Below are 14,048 nucleotides of genomic sequence, written 5' to 3'. Positions count from 1 at the left end.
CAGCTCCCGGCCCATAAATCCAAAGCGAGAGAAGGATGAAAGACACTGTCTGCTCCATAAACATCTCTGTTCATTGAAAACTCAGCCTAATGGAAACCCCTAAGTTGCTGGGGAACCGGAGCTTCACTCCTCATGGGGCTGAGCCTGGCCAGGGGCTGTGCTTGCTCAGCTCAGGGCCCTCCGCTCCACTTGGGCGCAGTACTTCTCGGGGATGCCGGAGGATCTGCAGAGGAAAGAAATCATCAGGCATGCTATACTACACTGGAGCCAAGCTTTAGGACCATGGGCCTGGAGCGGATCCTGTTTGGTGAGTATGCAAAAGAACCTGTGATGTGGCCCAGGGGTCAGGAGATGGTGGGAAGCCTGGGAGGACTTAGGGACATGCAGGGAACCAGGCAAGCAAGTGGCCACTGGCAGTACATCACCTGAGCTCCTGCATCTTCTGCTGCTTGAGCTGGGCAATGCGCTGGCTGCGCTGGCGGGCCTCCTCCTCCAGCCGCTGGCACTCCTCAAAGGCGGCGACCCGCTCCTGCGCCAGCTGCTGCTGCTGCTCCCGCATCTGGCGCCTGACGTCATTAGCATGGGCGAGCTGCAGACCTGCCTTCCGCGCTTCCTCTGCCTTCTCCTTCTCCATCTGCTCCCGCTGGGCCCTGCAGGAGAGCTCGGGGCAGATGAGAGGCCCTGCTCCAGTCCCTGCACGTGCTGATAACCTGCACGCAGGGCCTTGGCCAGCACCAGAGCCACTGGCTTTGCTGACTTGTTTCTGGGAGCCCCCCACGGCAACCCCCCTGCCACTGTGTCACCCATCCCTCAGCCCCATTTCACAAGGCAGGGGCCAGCCATCTCACCAGTGAGCTCCTAGTACTGTCCCTCTCACCTGAGAATTCTCTCAAACTCGTGGCGGTCCTGCTGCACTTGCACGGCCATGCTGTGCTCCCGCTGGGCAATCTGCTCCAGGCGGCTCCGCTTCAGCATCTGCTCCATCTCGGCCTTCCTCTGCACCTCCTCCTTCTCCTTGCGCCGCCACTCTCGCTCAGCAGCCTCTTGGCTGCGCTTGGCCCTCAGTGCGTCCTGACAAAGGGGGACAGTAGCAATGCTGGAGGACTCAGGGAGGGCTTCCCTCAGGGGGAGGTATGGAAGCACTTGACCATGGTTTTTGCCTCTCCCCCAGCACCACGGCCAGCACTGCTCCAGGACATCACCTTGCCCCAGGTGCTGGTCCAGACCTGCAATGCCCCAGTAGACGCACCACATCCAGGGAAGCTTCCACTTTGCTGGGGTGGTGATGAGGAAGGTGGCGAGTGAGCCAGCACAGGAGCAAATTGCATGTCAGCAAGCCGCTCACCTGCTCTGCCTGGTGGTCCCGGGCCCTCTCTTGCATGGCTCTCAAGCGTGCCATCTCCTTCTCCTTCTCCCGACGGATTCTCTCCTGCTCAGCTTCGAACTCAGCCTCACGCTCCTGTGCGGGACAGAGCCTTGTGGCAGCTTCCTGCAGCACCTCTGCTGCCTGCTGAACCTATGCCATTGCCACACATGCTCAGTCATATTACCATTTTCTGCCTCTGGTACTCGAGCACCTGCTCATCTGCCATTCTCTCCTGCTCCCGCTGCTCCTCCTTGCACCTCTGGTTCTCATCATTGATGTGTTTAATCTCAGCCTGGACCTTCTTCTGTTGCTCCTGTTTCCGTTCCAAGTCCTGAAAACAGTGCAGAGGGTCCAAGGGCGACAGGGCAAGCGCCGCAGAACAAAGCGCTCCCTCCGCTCCTCCCCCTGTGCCTTCCTGAGGGCCCAGCAGCACACTCGCAGCAAGGGAGGGCTTAGCGGCTTGGGTTACTTTCTGAGGATGCCTCAACTTCTCCAAGAGACCAGAGCTTTAATTCTGATGGCTGTTGACTCCACACACCAAGTCTGACTTACTCAGCACTGGGTCACCCTTCCAACAAGGTGAAAATCTAGCTCCAGTCCCCCCTGCTCCCCAGTGGGGCACCAGTCACACCTTCAGGTCCTCCATCTTCAGCTGCTCCAGGTACTCCAGCAGCTCCTGTGCCTCCTGGTCCCGTTGCTCGGCTCTCAGAGCCCGCTCCTCCGCATTCTGCTCCATCTGCTTTACAAGCTCCTGCCTCCCTCTGGAAAGAAGAGAGTGGAAGGGTTCCCTCTGGCTCTGTCCCACTCCCAAAAGCAGAAATGCCGGCATGGACATCAGGTGTTGTGTCTGCTGCGTCATGCTGCCTGGTCCAGCTGCAGTGACTGGGAGATGTGCTGTGGTGTGAAGCCGGCAGCTGGAGGTTACCCCAGCTCTCGCACAAGACCTGGGAAGAGGAAGGATGCCTCTGCAGGGAAGAGGGACACTTTTGCAAACCTGATCAACTCCTGCTTCCTCCTGCGCTCCAGTTCCTCCTGCATCTCATCAGCCTTTTTCCTCTCTACCTCCATCATCTTGGCCAGGCGCTTCTCTTCTTCCTCCAGCTCTTTTGCGATGAGCTGCTTCTCGAGGATCTGCATGTCACGGATCACGTGGCATTTGGCACCAAGGATCAACTGTGGGGACAACAGGTCTCCCTGGTCTCCGAGTCAGACTTGGCAGTGGCAGCAGGGACAGACACACAGATGAGGAGGGGGAAAAGAGAAGGAGAGTAATACCCTGGGTAGCAACAAGTAGAGCAGGGTTTAGGTCTAGAGCGCCTAGGTGAAGCTCATGGGGGCTCTCAGCAGCCTGTCTGAGCAGGCAGCTCAGGCATGTCTTAATGCTGGCAGAAGGCCCTGTGGTGCCGGGTGATGCTGGGGACCCCCTGGCCCTACCTCGCTGAACTCCTTGATCTCGTCTTCCTGCTCCATGCGCATCCTGCTTGCCCGCTGCAGGAGGTACTGGGCCCGCTCCTGCGCCTCCTCCTCCAGCTCGCTCAGCTTCCCCGTCTGCTGCTGCAGGATGGCCTTTTGCTTTGCTGCACTCTTGCGCTCACTCACTGCCTCCTGAGGGGACAGGCAGGGCTGCCAAAAGCCAAATGCGCTCCCGGGGCAGCCCTGTGAGGCTGAGCCTGTCCAAGGGTGCTGTGGGGCAGCCTGGCTCACAAGGGGCATGCTTCACCACACCACATCCCCAGCATGGAGCCGAGGGGCATGGCAGGCTCCTCCAGCACTGGCACAGGGGCTGGGTAGCCCCTTCCCACACTCCTATTAAGACACCCCACTCCCTTTGCAGGGTGGCAGAAATGCAGCACAAGAGGCTTTGTCACAGACTCCGGGGTCACCACGGGCTGGGGGAGCAACCAGTGTGGGAATGCTGGATGCAATCAGCGTGGGACTCCTTCCCCACCCATGGACCAGGCAAACCCAGGGATCCTTCACAGCCCCTCCTGGGCTGGGGATCAGAGGAGACCCGAGACACACTGCTGTGCTGCCTCCCCTGCACACTGCCCTGGTAGCCATGGGCACACGAAAATGTGGGTGAACGGGGGATGAAGGTGGTGGCCCCTGAGCAGAGCTCTGGGGACAGCCACAGCTGGCGCGTCTCTGACCCACAAGGTTGGCTCTACCTGGGTGCATCCACCTCTACCCGCAGCCCGAGACCTGTCAGCAAGCAAGGAAAGAAGGAGCAGGGGGGGAAATGCCTACGAGAATGGCTTCCTTCTCCACTTTGAGGGCTGTCAGCTTGGCCTCACGCTCCTCCTTGGTCAGGACTCTAGCTGCTTCTTTAATGCGCTGGAAATCCTCCTGACCGATAATGAGGGATGCTGCTGGGTTCTCTGCAGGGATGCTGGTGGTACCGGGAGCGGGGCACAGAGAGGTAGCAGTTAGTGGCATGGAGCCTCCGACGGCTCCCTCCATTCCCTGCCCCGCTGATCTCCCTGCCTGGCCATAGGACTTGCCTGGGCTGCCCACACCAGGGGCAGCAGGAGCCGCTCTGCGACCAGGAGTCACCCAAGAGCAATGCAGGAAGCGCCTGAGCTGTGGGGACCCGACTCTCCCGGTCAGGGGGAGGAAGAAACAGAAAGTGTAGTGAAAGCAGTACCACACTGTGATGCATGGGGGACAGGATGCTCAGTGGGGTGGCCAGGGGCCTCCTGGGAAAACTCCAAAACTTTCAGCATGGGCCTAGTCAGCCCCAATAAAAAAATGCTGAAAGTATTTCAGTCTAACTTGGCTTTCCCAGCTCTCATTTGGGAAAATTTTGACCACTGCCCTCACCCCTTTTCCAGCAGGACAAGCTGCTCAGCCCTGTCCCCCAGACTGACTGTCACTGCTCCTGTGTGCCAGATGGAAACCTCTGTTCCGTGCAGACAGATTTTGGGGAGCAGAAGCTGCCTTTTCACTCTGTTTAATGACACTCAGCCTGCTCAGACTCCAGATCTGCACAGCATAGTTCAGCTTTGGCTCCGCTGCCCTGGGAATCCACCCGGCACGAGATGAGGAAACACCGCGCTGCCCAAACACAGAGCACCCTCTCCCCTCCCAGTGCTGGCAGGTGTCCCTCCAGCCGTCACCCTGGCTCTGCAGGACACTGCAGAGCCACAAACTCTGCCTGTGACTCATGCTGTGGTTTAGAGGAAATCACCGAAGCTCTTGGTGCCCCCATTTCCCCACTTGTAAAAATGTGGATAATAACACAGGGCTGTTTTCCAGGGGAGTTGTAAGGAGTTAATTACTCTTTGTATTACTCAGATACCATGGTGACGCGTGTGGTGTAGGAGCGTATATTAACCAAATGCATAGAGCACTTTGAAGATGTTCAGGACTAAGAATTTACTCATTATTATTGTGTGTCACCTTTCATCCACCCTTGTGAATATGAACAGATACCTGCATAATGATCATTCGAGAGCTGCATCACAGCATCGGATTCCAGGACGCTTTAAAGAATGGCTAATGGTCACAACGGCACTAATAAATGTAATGATACAGTGGCCACTGCTTTAGTCGTCCCAGTGTTTGGGTGACCAGCCTGGGATGTCTAGGGCCTGATTTTCAGGAATTAAACCAGCACAGTTTCCCTTAGCTTCAGCTGGAGCTGTGGCCATGCAACACATCTGCAAATTGGCCTTCAGCTTCAGCAGCAGGGTCAAATAAGAATGTGAAAGTATAAAACCAGGTACCAGCCTTGAAAGCCTGAACTAGCCTCAAAAGCCTGCACCTGTGCCTCTATGCCATTTCACTCTCCACAAAACCCAAACCCAAACCTGAACCATCCGCAGGGCGGGTGTCACATTTTACAGGGTGTAAGAGCATTACACAGAAGTTCAAAACAGGAAGAGAAGATGAACCTCACACCGAACGACAACTACAAGGAATATTTAGGGAGGTCAAAATGAGGCTAAATTGGAGCTGGCTGGGATAATGGCCCTATTCTTGTCTATGTGCTGCAGGCTTTTAATGAGGTGTAGTAATTAGGGCCAGGGTTCTTACAGTTCAGTCTTGCTTATAAAACATCCCTGTAGAGAAACACACAGCTCCTGGTGTGCAGGGGCTGCAGGCAACACTCCACTGCCTTTCTCACACAGGGCTTTTTGGTATCGGGGCACAGGAGGCAGCGTTTGATATGTGCTGGGGGGCAGGTGCTACCCTGGGGGGCTGTTCAGCCCAGAAGGAGCTTTTCTGGCTGCTGAGAAGGTTTTATGTTGCTTTTTACTGGTTCTTACGATGATTCAGTGCCTCTGTAAAATGCTCAGTGCTCAGTGCTCACTGGCTCCATTGCTGCCCAAACCAGGCGTATCGGAGCGCTGCTGCCCATCCCTCCTACCCTGAGATGTCCTGGCAAACAGTGGGACAAGCTCCATGTGCCGAGACGGTGCTGTGACAGACATGCAGAGCCCCGAAAGCTCCTCAGAGCTGCCACTCGGGCACAGACTTACACGAGGTCACGGATGAAATCCTTGGTGATGAGACGGGTGGTCTTGGGCTTGTGCCTGCCAGTGGGTGACGCTTTTGGGGCAGTCTGCACATCCTGAAGGATCACGACAGGGCTGCCGGAGCATGACTGCTGCAGGTTCTGCAAGAAAGGATGATGTTTACTCCGGCTTTCCTGCCACTGGCCCACACACAGCTCTCTGCCCTCTGCTCCTGGGCACAGAGGTGCTCTGGGCACGAGAGGCCGCAAGGTTCCCCTGAGCTCTGATGAACACCCTCTCACACTGCCAAGACCAGTGATGTCTGGGCATGAGAAGGGTGTTTTGCCTCAGCAGCCCCAGATCCAAAGGCCTGATGAGGACATGGGGAGAACCAAAAATACCCCTACGGCACTGGTTTTACTATAAAAGTCTAGGCGTCAGTCTCTCACCCGAATCTGAAGTAAACGAGCTGGTAGCTGCTTGCTCAGGGCAAGACCTCACAAATGTTCAAGCGTCATCTCGGCTACCTTGAGCTGATGGCGGCTGCCCCCTGCCCCACTCCTCACCGTGGCCACCGGCACCTCTGTCCTGCTGAGCCCCACGGACTCGGGAAAAACTGGGTGGAAACCAGCCCAGACTGACCCAAACTGGCTGGGAGCTGGCAGGGGGGTCCTGGGGAGGGAGAAGAGGGGACAGCTTGAGGTCTGGCCTTGCAGGGCAATCAAGCGGCAGGCAGCCCTGGGCAGAAACAGGTCCTCCCAGTCCAGCCCGGACCGGTGCCGGTCCCTTCGCTCGAGCCGAGACTGCCACCTAGTGAAGCGTCACCCGGCTGCGGGGTGACTCGGGGACCCCGCTCCGCACCCCCCAGGCAGGGTGGGCGCTGGGTGCCCCCGGAGGGGCGGCAGAAGCCGAGGGGTGTCCCGAGCACTCGTGGGGCCGCCCCACGGGAAGCTCCGATCAGGCCGCAGGGTCTCCAATGGGCAGGAACAGGCTCTTCGTCCAGCCCGGGGTGAAGCCCCCCCCACGCTGCCAGCAATCCCACGGGAAGGAGGATTTCGGAGCAGGCACTGGTCTGCAGAGCAAACCTCCAGCAGCTGAGCGGGATGGTCCCTGACCAGGAGACCTGAGCCCAGCAGGGCAGGTTCGACTTCCCAAGGCCAGGGTTGCTTCCCCGAGCCCAACCACGGCATAGGCGTCCCAGCGAGATCCTTGCCCAGGTCAGGGAACCACAAGAGCTAATCTAAGGTACACACAGATGTGTGGTTTCCCCTGGACTTCTATATACTAGTTCAGCTTTAAAATCCTAAGCAACTGCTGGAACAAATCCTACAGCTGGCCGGGCAATGAGCAGTTCCCTGGGAACTTGCTGCCGGCAATATTTCCATTTTACAGGTCTGATGGCCCCAAACCACGGGCTCTCCCACAATCCAGCACGGCAGGTACCAGAGCAGCTTCCCAGCCACCGGGGGCCCCAAGTGGGAGCTGTTGAATTAAAGGGTTTGGCACTGAAACACCCGTGCAAACAAAGATAATAGTGTTATTCACTGCAGCCAGCCTGCACATTGTCCCCATAGCCAGAACTCCTTGGACTAGACCTCGATTAATCTCAGGGAATTCAATTATCACCCATAGGAGCATTACAACATATTTATCTAACTGCCTTGAAGGCTTCCTAGATAACAGATCATAAACCTGCCTGGGGCTCCTCGGCTTGTAGGGTGTCCGAGGCACACGGACCCGGCAGCCTCAGAGCAGGTTGCTTGCCGGGAGCGTTCCCAACCTCCTGCCCCACGAGGCAAACCATCCATACAGCCTCCAGTTGGGAGCGGAGGCAATCTTCATTACACGCTTCCTTCCTCTCCTCTGAAAAGCCAAAGGGTTTTGGCAAGTCTTTCTGGACAGATTTGTTTCAAACAATAAGACCCAGGAGAGGAAATTACAGCCACAAACACACACCCCCACGGAGGGACAAGTGCCTCAAGCACAGCGTGGTCCCCTCATGGTAGCCGGCTGCCTGCCGCAGCCCCAGCGGAGATGCCTCCAATGTTTTAACAGCTGAAGAGATGGCAAGTGTGAGATGGGCCAAACTCCAGTGGCGTCCAGCCTGGCCCTTGTACCTCAATCTGTGTCAAAGACGACGCAAAGTGTGGGGCGAGCCGACAGCTGCAGCCATAAACCCAACCTGCCACGGGGAGAGCACCTGGGAGAGTTGATAAAGGAGGTGGGGGAAGTAGTAGTGGGAGGAGGACATCCAAAGCATCACCCTTGCCTGGAAAATGCCATCATCCACCTCGGTGACAGTGGCTGCAGCTCTCCCCTGGGCTTTCCTGCAGGAGCCGGGGACAGCTGAGGGACGAGCGTGGAGGAAGACAGCCTTTTCCTTACAAGACCGGAGAGGAAAGAGCTGTTGCTCTCTGTTTATCTCCTCTCTCAATGGCCAGGGCATCCGGCCAGGAGGTCAGAGACCTGCTGCAATTCTGCCTCGTCTCCAAGGGGACCGATTTCGTAGCTCCCTGATGAAAGTCTAAATATGTTGGCAACGAGCTGCTCTGGAAGCTTCCAGCCCCTGCTCCAAGGGCTCTCTCTATATCCCACATGAAATAACCACTATCTAACATACAAACCTGGTAATGCCAGCTCCTCCCCTTTACCAGGGTGTCTAACCTCCTGAGCCTCCTTTATCTCACTAATTAACTAATTACCCTGTGAAAAGTAGAAGTGTGCATCAAGGAGGACAGAGGCACAGGCAGTCCCTGGTCTGGTCTGGTGCCTTGGCAAACTCCCAGGAGGCGGGGGTGGATTTTGAGCTCTCCCAGAAGGAATTGAACGTTGGGCTCCCACAGTGGGCAAGGCATTAAGAGCGCAGAGGTGGCAGGGCCCGAGGAGGGCTGGCGAAGGGTGCAACAGCGTCCCTCACCAGGGAGGTTTGGAAAACAGGGACCGTGGAGGCAATATGGTGGAGAAGAGCCTCCGGCGAGCGAGCCGGGGCGAGCAGGGCAGGATGAGGGCCGGCAGATGAGGTGCAAGGGGCTGAGGCACTGAGCGCTCCCTGCCCGGCGGGTGCCCGAGCCAGGCTGAGGACCCCGGGCAGGACCCCAGCACCACGGTGCCCCGGGCGGGATGGGGCCGGCTCTGGCCTGGTGAGGTCCCGGCCACACCCACCCCTCCATGGCACTGCCCGGTGCAGAGGGGCCGGGCAGCCGGTGGTGCCCCCCGGTATCCCGGCCCCCTTACCCGGCTCTCCCCGAACAGCAGCTCATCCACCGCGGTGCTCCTGGCCCTCCTCCTGTATCGGCTGCGGGGCTGGCTGGGGGCAGGACCGGGGGGTGCGGGGACGCTGGCGGGCTGCGGGGGGACAGGGGCCGTGAACGGGCTGCGGCGGGGGGGACGGACCCGGAGAGGGGGGACCGGGCCCGGCGCACCGGCACGGGCCGCGCTCACCATCCCGCTCCGCTCGGCAGCCGCTGACCGTCGCCATGGCAACGCGCCCCCCGCCCCCCCCGCTCCCCTGGCAACCGCCGCGCGGGCGGGGCGTTCCCGAGCGCGCGCACGGGGGCGGGGCTGAGGCCGGACGGCCGCGCTGGACGGTAGGAGGGCGCGCTCTGTGGTGGAGAGGGGGGGGTGTGTGCTCAGGCGCGGGTTAGCCAGCCACTGCCCCGCCCCCGCCAGCCAGCCCCGCCCACCAGCCATTGCCCCGCCCCTCTCAGCCCTTGCCCTGCTCCATCAGCTCCGCCCCTTCGGCCCTTGCCCCGCCCCTCCGCGTGGCCTGGCTGCCACCATGCTCTGGAGCGAGGCAGTGCGGTCCCTGCGCCCCCAGGCTGGGGTCCCCTCAACCACCCCTGGACCCGGGTCCCCCCACCCCCCTCCACCCCGAGGTCTCCCCTCACCCAGGGGCCTCGTGCCCCCACTCCAGCCCAGGTGTCCCCCCCTCCCCCCATCATGACTATCCAGGCCTGGAAAGAAGAGGAGCCGTTTATTGGGGTGGGGGGGGGTCGCCCCCCCAGCACGGTGGCAGGGCTGGGGTGGCACCACGTCCCCCAAGGCACTGGGGGGTTGCAGGTGCAGCGGTGGGGGGGGGGCAGTGCAGCAGCCCCCTTCCCTCACATGTGCCCACCAAAATAATAATAATAAAAAAAGACTTTGGTCCTGGAAATACTGGCAGGGGGGTGGGCGCCTGGGCCGGGGAACAGCTGGCTGGTCCATAAGGGCAGGGGGGGTTAAGGCAGTTTGGGGGCCGGCCCTGGGGGGCCCCTCACAGGCCGGGCCTGGGGGGGCCATGCCGGCGGCAGCCGGGGGGCGGCGTGGGCGCTCAGAGGATCTGGCGGGGCATGCCGTAGCCCGTCATGCCAGCCTGTGAGGCACCCCGGTTGGTGCCCATCTGCAGCCCGATGACGCTCTGGCCCTCCTTCAGCTTGTCCTCGGAGAAGACGCGCCGGTTCTCCTGCGACTTCCTGTGGGCACGCTGGGTGTCAGCGTCTCCATGAGACCCCACGGCCCAGCACCCCCCCTCAGCACCCACCACCTACTTGGGGAACCAGTTGGGGTCTCCCACAAAGAGCCCGTCGCCCTTGGCCACGGCCAGGCTGCCCAGGTTCATCAAGGTCCTCTGCACGCACGCCATGTTCTTCCCTGCAAGGCCCCAGGCAGGCTCAGCCCTGTCCCCGTCCATCCCCAGCCCTGTCCCCCATGCCCACCCAGCCACTCACCTTCCCAGAGGTCAACGGTCTGGAAGATATCGGTGGCAGCGATGCCGTAGCGCTCGGCCGCCTGAAGGAACTGTGAGATCTGTTCCATCTGCTTGAAGGCCATGGCGGATGCCTGGATCTTGGCCACTGGCCCCTGGCCCTGTGGGTGCAGGCTGTTGATGAGCCGGCACAGCACCTGGATGGGATGGACCCAGGGGTCAGGCGGCACGGTGCGGCAGCCCCCCGCCCCGGCCAGCCCCAGGGGTACTCACAGTGCCGTCCTTCAGCCACTGCTGGAAGCCGTCCCTGCCAGGTGCCGGCTGCGCGACGTCCCCGCCACACTGCGCCAGGATCCACCGCACCAGGATCTGCTCTAGCTCGGGGTCATATTGCCGGTCGATCTTCAGCTGCACCTCCCGGCTGAGGCCGTATGATGGTCCCCGGTTTGCCATGCTGACGGCAGGGGGGGGTCTGCAGAGATCAGACCCCCATCAGCAGCTCTGGTGGCACTGGGGCATTCGCATGAGACAGGCATGGCCCTGTGCCCGCAGCATGGTGGAGCCCCTCGGGGACAGTGGGTGACAGCAGGCACAGTAGCTGCTCCCCAAGCAGCATGGCAGGGCCCCATCCTGCCCGGCCAGGCTGCCTGGACGTCCGGCATGGAGCCTTATCACCCGTGCCAGGCACTGCCCGGGCTCTGCCCTGCCCTGCCTGCTTCCTGCCCAGCTGGCCAGGAGTGGGCAGTGGGTCTGTGCCCACCCAAGGGTGATGGGGCAATTCAGCCCTGGGCAGGGTGGGCAGCACCATGGCCCCTCAGTGCCGGGGCTGGACCCCCTGCCCCGAGCATCCCTGTCCCCATGGCTCAGCCCTGCCAAGTGTGTGCAGACTTGGCAGGTGCTCGCTGCTGGTCAAAGCTTGTTTGTGAAGCTCACCCATTTGCTTGGCCAGGTGCCAGATCCGGGACCGGCTCGGGAGCACGGGGCCTGGGGCTGCTGGCAGCGATGCCCTCGCTCTGGCAGGGGAGCCGGACCTGACCTGGCGGGCCCTGTGGCCAGGCATTGCCCTTGCCAAGGTGGCACCGGAACCAGTGCCACCCGTGCCGGGAAGGATGGAGGTTGTGCAAGGTGCCCACAGGGGGATGCGAGTGGACCAGCGCTGCCCTGCCCATGCAGCCGGGGTGCTCCAAGCCCTGGGGTGGTCTGAAGCCCCTCTGCCCACCAGTGACACAGTGGGTATGCCAGGCTGCCCGGGCTGTGCATTGCCCCCCACGCCCAGTCCTGCACCCCTGGCATTTGGGGGCACCCTGGCACGCAGAAGTGGGAGCATGTCCCGCTCCCCCCAGCGGTGCTGGTGCCCCTGCCAGCCCCGGTGCCCCTGCCAGCCCCGGTGCCCGTGTCCCCGTGTCCCAGCTGGAGACGTGTGACAGCCGCTGGCCTGGAGCAGCCCAGCCCACACCTGGGGGGACGAGACTCAGTTTGGGACAGAGCTCGACCCTGTCACATGCCTGGCTTCAGGCTTGACCCTGTCACGTGCTTGGCTTCAGGCTTCGGGCTCCTTGACACCAGGAGCAGCCAGGGGATGAGCCACCCTGGCTCATGGGGACAGGAGGAAAATCAACCCCAAGCCCCCGGGGAAGCCGGCGGGAGCAGCGGGTCAGCTGTCCAAAGTCCCAGCACCGCAGCCACCCCGTGACCGCAGGCTGCCCCGGGCCAGCCGGGGGTCCCCCCAAAGCCGTCAGTCGCTGTTGGGCTCCCCGGGGCGAGGGCTGGGGCGCGGGCAGCCCCTGCAGGGAGGGAGCCGGCTTCCCCGGAGCACGGGGAGCGCCCGGCCGGGGGCCAAGCCAGTTGGGAAACAAAGAGGAGCTGAAATTGGTGAAGACAGGGCTGATTTCCCGACACAGCTGGGGCTTGCCCAGACAGAGGGGAGGGCCGGACCCAGCCCAGCTGCGCCACTGCCGCGCTGGGGACCCCACGGGGACCCCACGGACACGGCGGGAGGGGTCTGCACCCGGCCCGGCCAGGGCACGGCCACCCTGGGGAGCCCATCGCAGCCCTGGGGGCAGCCTGAAGGGGATCCCAGCTGGGATACAGCCACCCGGGTGTCCCCAGAGAGAGCCTGGGGACCCCATAGGTCTCCGAGGACCAGCAGGGAGGGGACTATAACCAGCCCAGCTGGGACCAAGCCACCCTGGGGACCACACAGACCCTCCCAGTGCCAGCAGGGAGGGGACCCCAGCCAGCACAGGGCCAGCCTGGGGACCCCCGAGACACCCTAGGGGCAGCAGGGAGGGGACTGTACCCAGGGCACGGCCACCCTGGGGTCCCCATAGACCCCCGAGGCCAGCGGGGAGGGGACGCCCGGCTGGGACACAGCCGCCCTGGGGACCCCGCAGCCAGCCCAGGGTCGGCGGGGAGGTGACCGTACGGAGGACAGGGCCACCCTGGGGACCCCGCACGCACCGGGGGGATACCGGGGAGGGGACTGAACCCAGCCTGGCGGGGACACGGCCACCCGGGGGCCAGCGAGGAGGGCGCCGGGGCCGCCGCGCCGACTCCGAGGGACCGCAGCCCCGGGACGGACGCGCCCCCGGGGCGCCCGGAGCGGCGGGGCCGGAAGCCACACCCGGGTCCCGCTTCCCGGGCGCGGCCGCGTGTCCCTGCGGCTCCGCGGGCGCGGCGCCCGGCACTGCCCGGAGCCGTTACCCCGGCGGGGCGGGGCGGGGCGGGCACCCCGGGGGACCGGTCCCGCTCCGGGACCCCGGGGCAGCGCGGCCCCGGCCATTTTAGGGCAGACCGGCCGGTCCCGTCCCGGTCCCCATCTCCATCTCCATCCCGATCCCCATCCCGATCCCGGGTCCCCGTCCCCACCTGCCGCCCGGTGCCCGCGGGCGCTGCCCGCTGCCCGCGCCCCTCCCTACCTGCGGCGCCTATCCCGCGCTCCCGGTGCGGCAGTGGCGGACGCTGCCGCCCGCGCCCTTTTCACGGCTGATGTCAGCGCGGCCGGGGGCGGCCCGGTACCGCCCGCTCCCGGGGCGGGTCCGCCGGGCCGGGGCCGGGGCCGCGCCGCCACCGCACCCCGGGCAGCCCCGCCCCGCCCGGCGGCGCCGCGGGGAGAGGGCTCCGGCCCGGGCCGGGGAGGGGATCGTGGTGGGGGCAGAGGGGCTGTGTGGGGACGAGGCAGCCGTGGTGGCAGGGGGACATGGGGGTTTTGGTGGGGACAGGGTGGCCGTGGTGGCAGGGACAGGCTGGCCATAGCGTTTGAGGGACGTCAGGGGTTTGGTGGGGAGAGGGTGGCTGTAGTGGTAGGGGGATATGGGGGCTGTGATGACCAAGGTGGAGACGGAGCCTGGCACGGTGGCAGTGGGGGACAAGGCTGTGATGGGGACAGGGCTCAGCTGTGGTAGCAGGGGATACAGTCACTGCAGTGGAAGGGGACGTGGTGGGTGCCAGGGCCCTGCTGCGGCGGTGGGGAGCGCCAGGGCCTGGTCATGGTGGCAGGGGGACAGCTCAGGGGGCTGCAGGGCCCACAGGAACACAGCCT

At 62.8% G+C, this 14,048-nt stretch overlaps 2 protein-coding genes across 2 annotated transcripts; both read right to left on the bottom strand.

The window, feature by feature from the left end:
- Positions 1–53: 53 nt before the first annotated feature.
- On the bottom strand, positions 54–9,459 carry CFAP45 (cilia and flagella associated protein 45). Its single transcript, XM_052796083.1, has 11 exons — positions 9,058–9,459; positions 5,848–5,984; positions 3,614–3,755; positions 2,801–2,971; positions 2,361–2,539; positions 1,998–2,127; positions 1,551–1,697; positions 1,346–1,459; positions 878–1,071; positions 426–650; positions 54–223 (listed from the first exon to the last, which is right to left on the bottom strand). The coding sequence occupies exons 1-11, from the start codon at positions 9,265–9,267 to the stop codon at positions 166–168; spliced, it is 1,707 nt and encodes a 568-aa protein (XP_052652043.1). The 5' UTR covers positions 9,268–9,459; the 3' UTR covers positions 54–165.
- Positions 9,460–9,781: 322 nt separating this feature from the next.
- TAGLN2 (transgelin 2) lies at positions 9,782–13,527 on the bottom strand. The gene is made up of 5 exons (XM_052796082.1): positions 13,426–13,527; positions 10,781–10,979; positions 10,530–10,704; positions 10,350–10,452; positions 9,782–10,274 (listed from the first exon to the last, which is right to left on the bottom strand). Exons 2-5 carry the CDS (start codon positions 10,958–10,960, stop codon positions 10,133–10,135), a joined length of 600 nt encoding a protein of 199 aa, XP_052652042.1. The 5' UTR covers positions 10,961–10,979; positions 13,426–13,527; the 3' UTR covers positions 9,782–10,132.
- Positions 13,528–14,048: the final 521 nt, after the last annotated feature.

This window comes from Harpia harpyja, chromosome 9 (assembly GCF_026419915.1).
Source record: "Harpia harpyja isolate bHarHar1 chromosome 9, bHarHar1 primary haplotype, whole genome shotgun sequence".
NCBI lineage: Eukaryota > Metazoa > Chordata > Aves > Accipitriformes > Accipitridae > Harpia > Harpia harpyja.
Note: the sequence above shows the minus strand (reverse complement) of the source record. Positions and strands in the feature narration are given on the sequence as shown.

Excerpts from the sequence above, each read along its gene's own strand:
- CFAP45 (XM_052796083.1), bottom strand. The coding sequence starts at position 9,267 with ATGGTGAGCGCGGCCCGTGCCGGTGCGCCGGGCCCGGTCCCCCCTCTC. Across the intron at positions 2,128-2,360 it reads AGGAAGCAGGAGTTGATCAG|AGGGAGGCAGGAGCTTGTAA; the intron begins GTTTGCAAAAGT and ends TCTTCTTTCCAG. Across the intron at positions 1,698-1,997 it reads TGAAGATGGAGGACCTGAAG|GACTTGGAACGGAAACAGGA; the intron begins GTGTGACTGGTG and ends CACTGTTTTCAG.
- TAGLN2 (XM_052796082.1), bottom strand. The coding sequence starts at position 10,960 with ATGGCAAACCGGGGACCATCATACGGCCTCAGCCGGGAGGTGCAGCTG. Across the intron at positions 10,705-10,780 it reads AGTGGCTGAAGGACGGCACT|GTGCTGTGCCGGCTCATCAA; the intron begins GTGAGTACCCCT and ends CATCCCATCCAG. Across the intron at positions 10,453-10,529 it reads GACCGTTGACCTCTGGGAAG|GGAAGAACATGGCGTGCGTG; the intron begins GTGAGTGGCTGG and ends GGGGCCTTGCAG.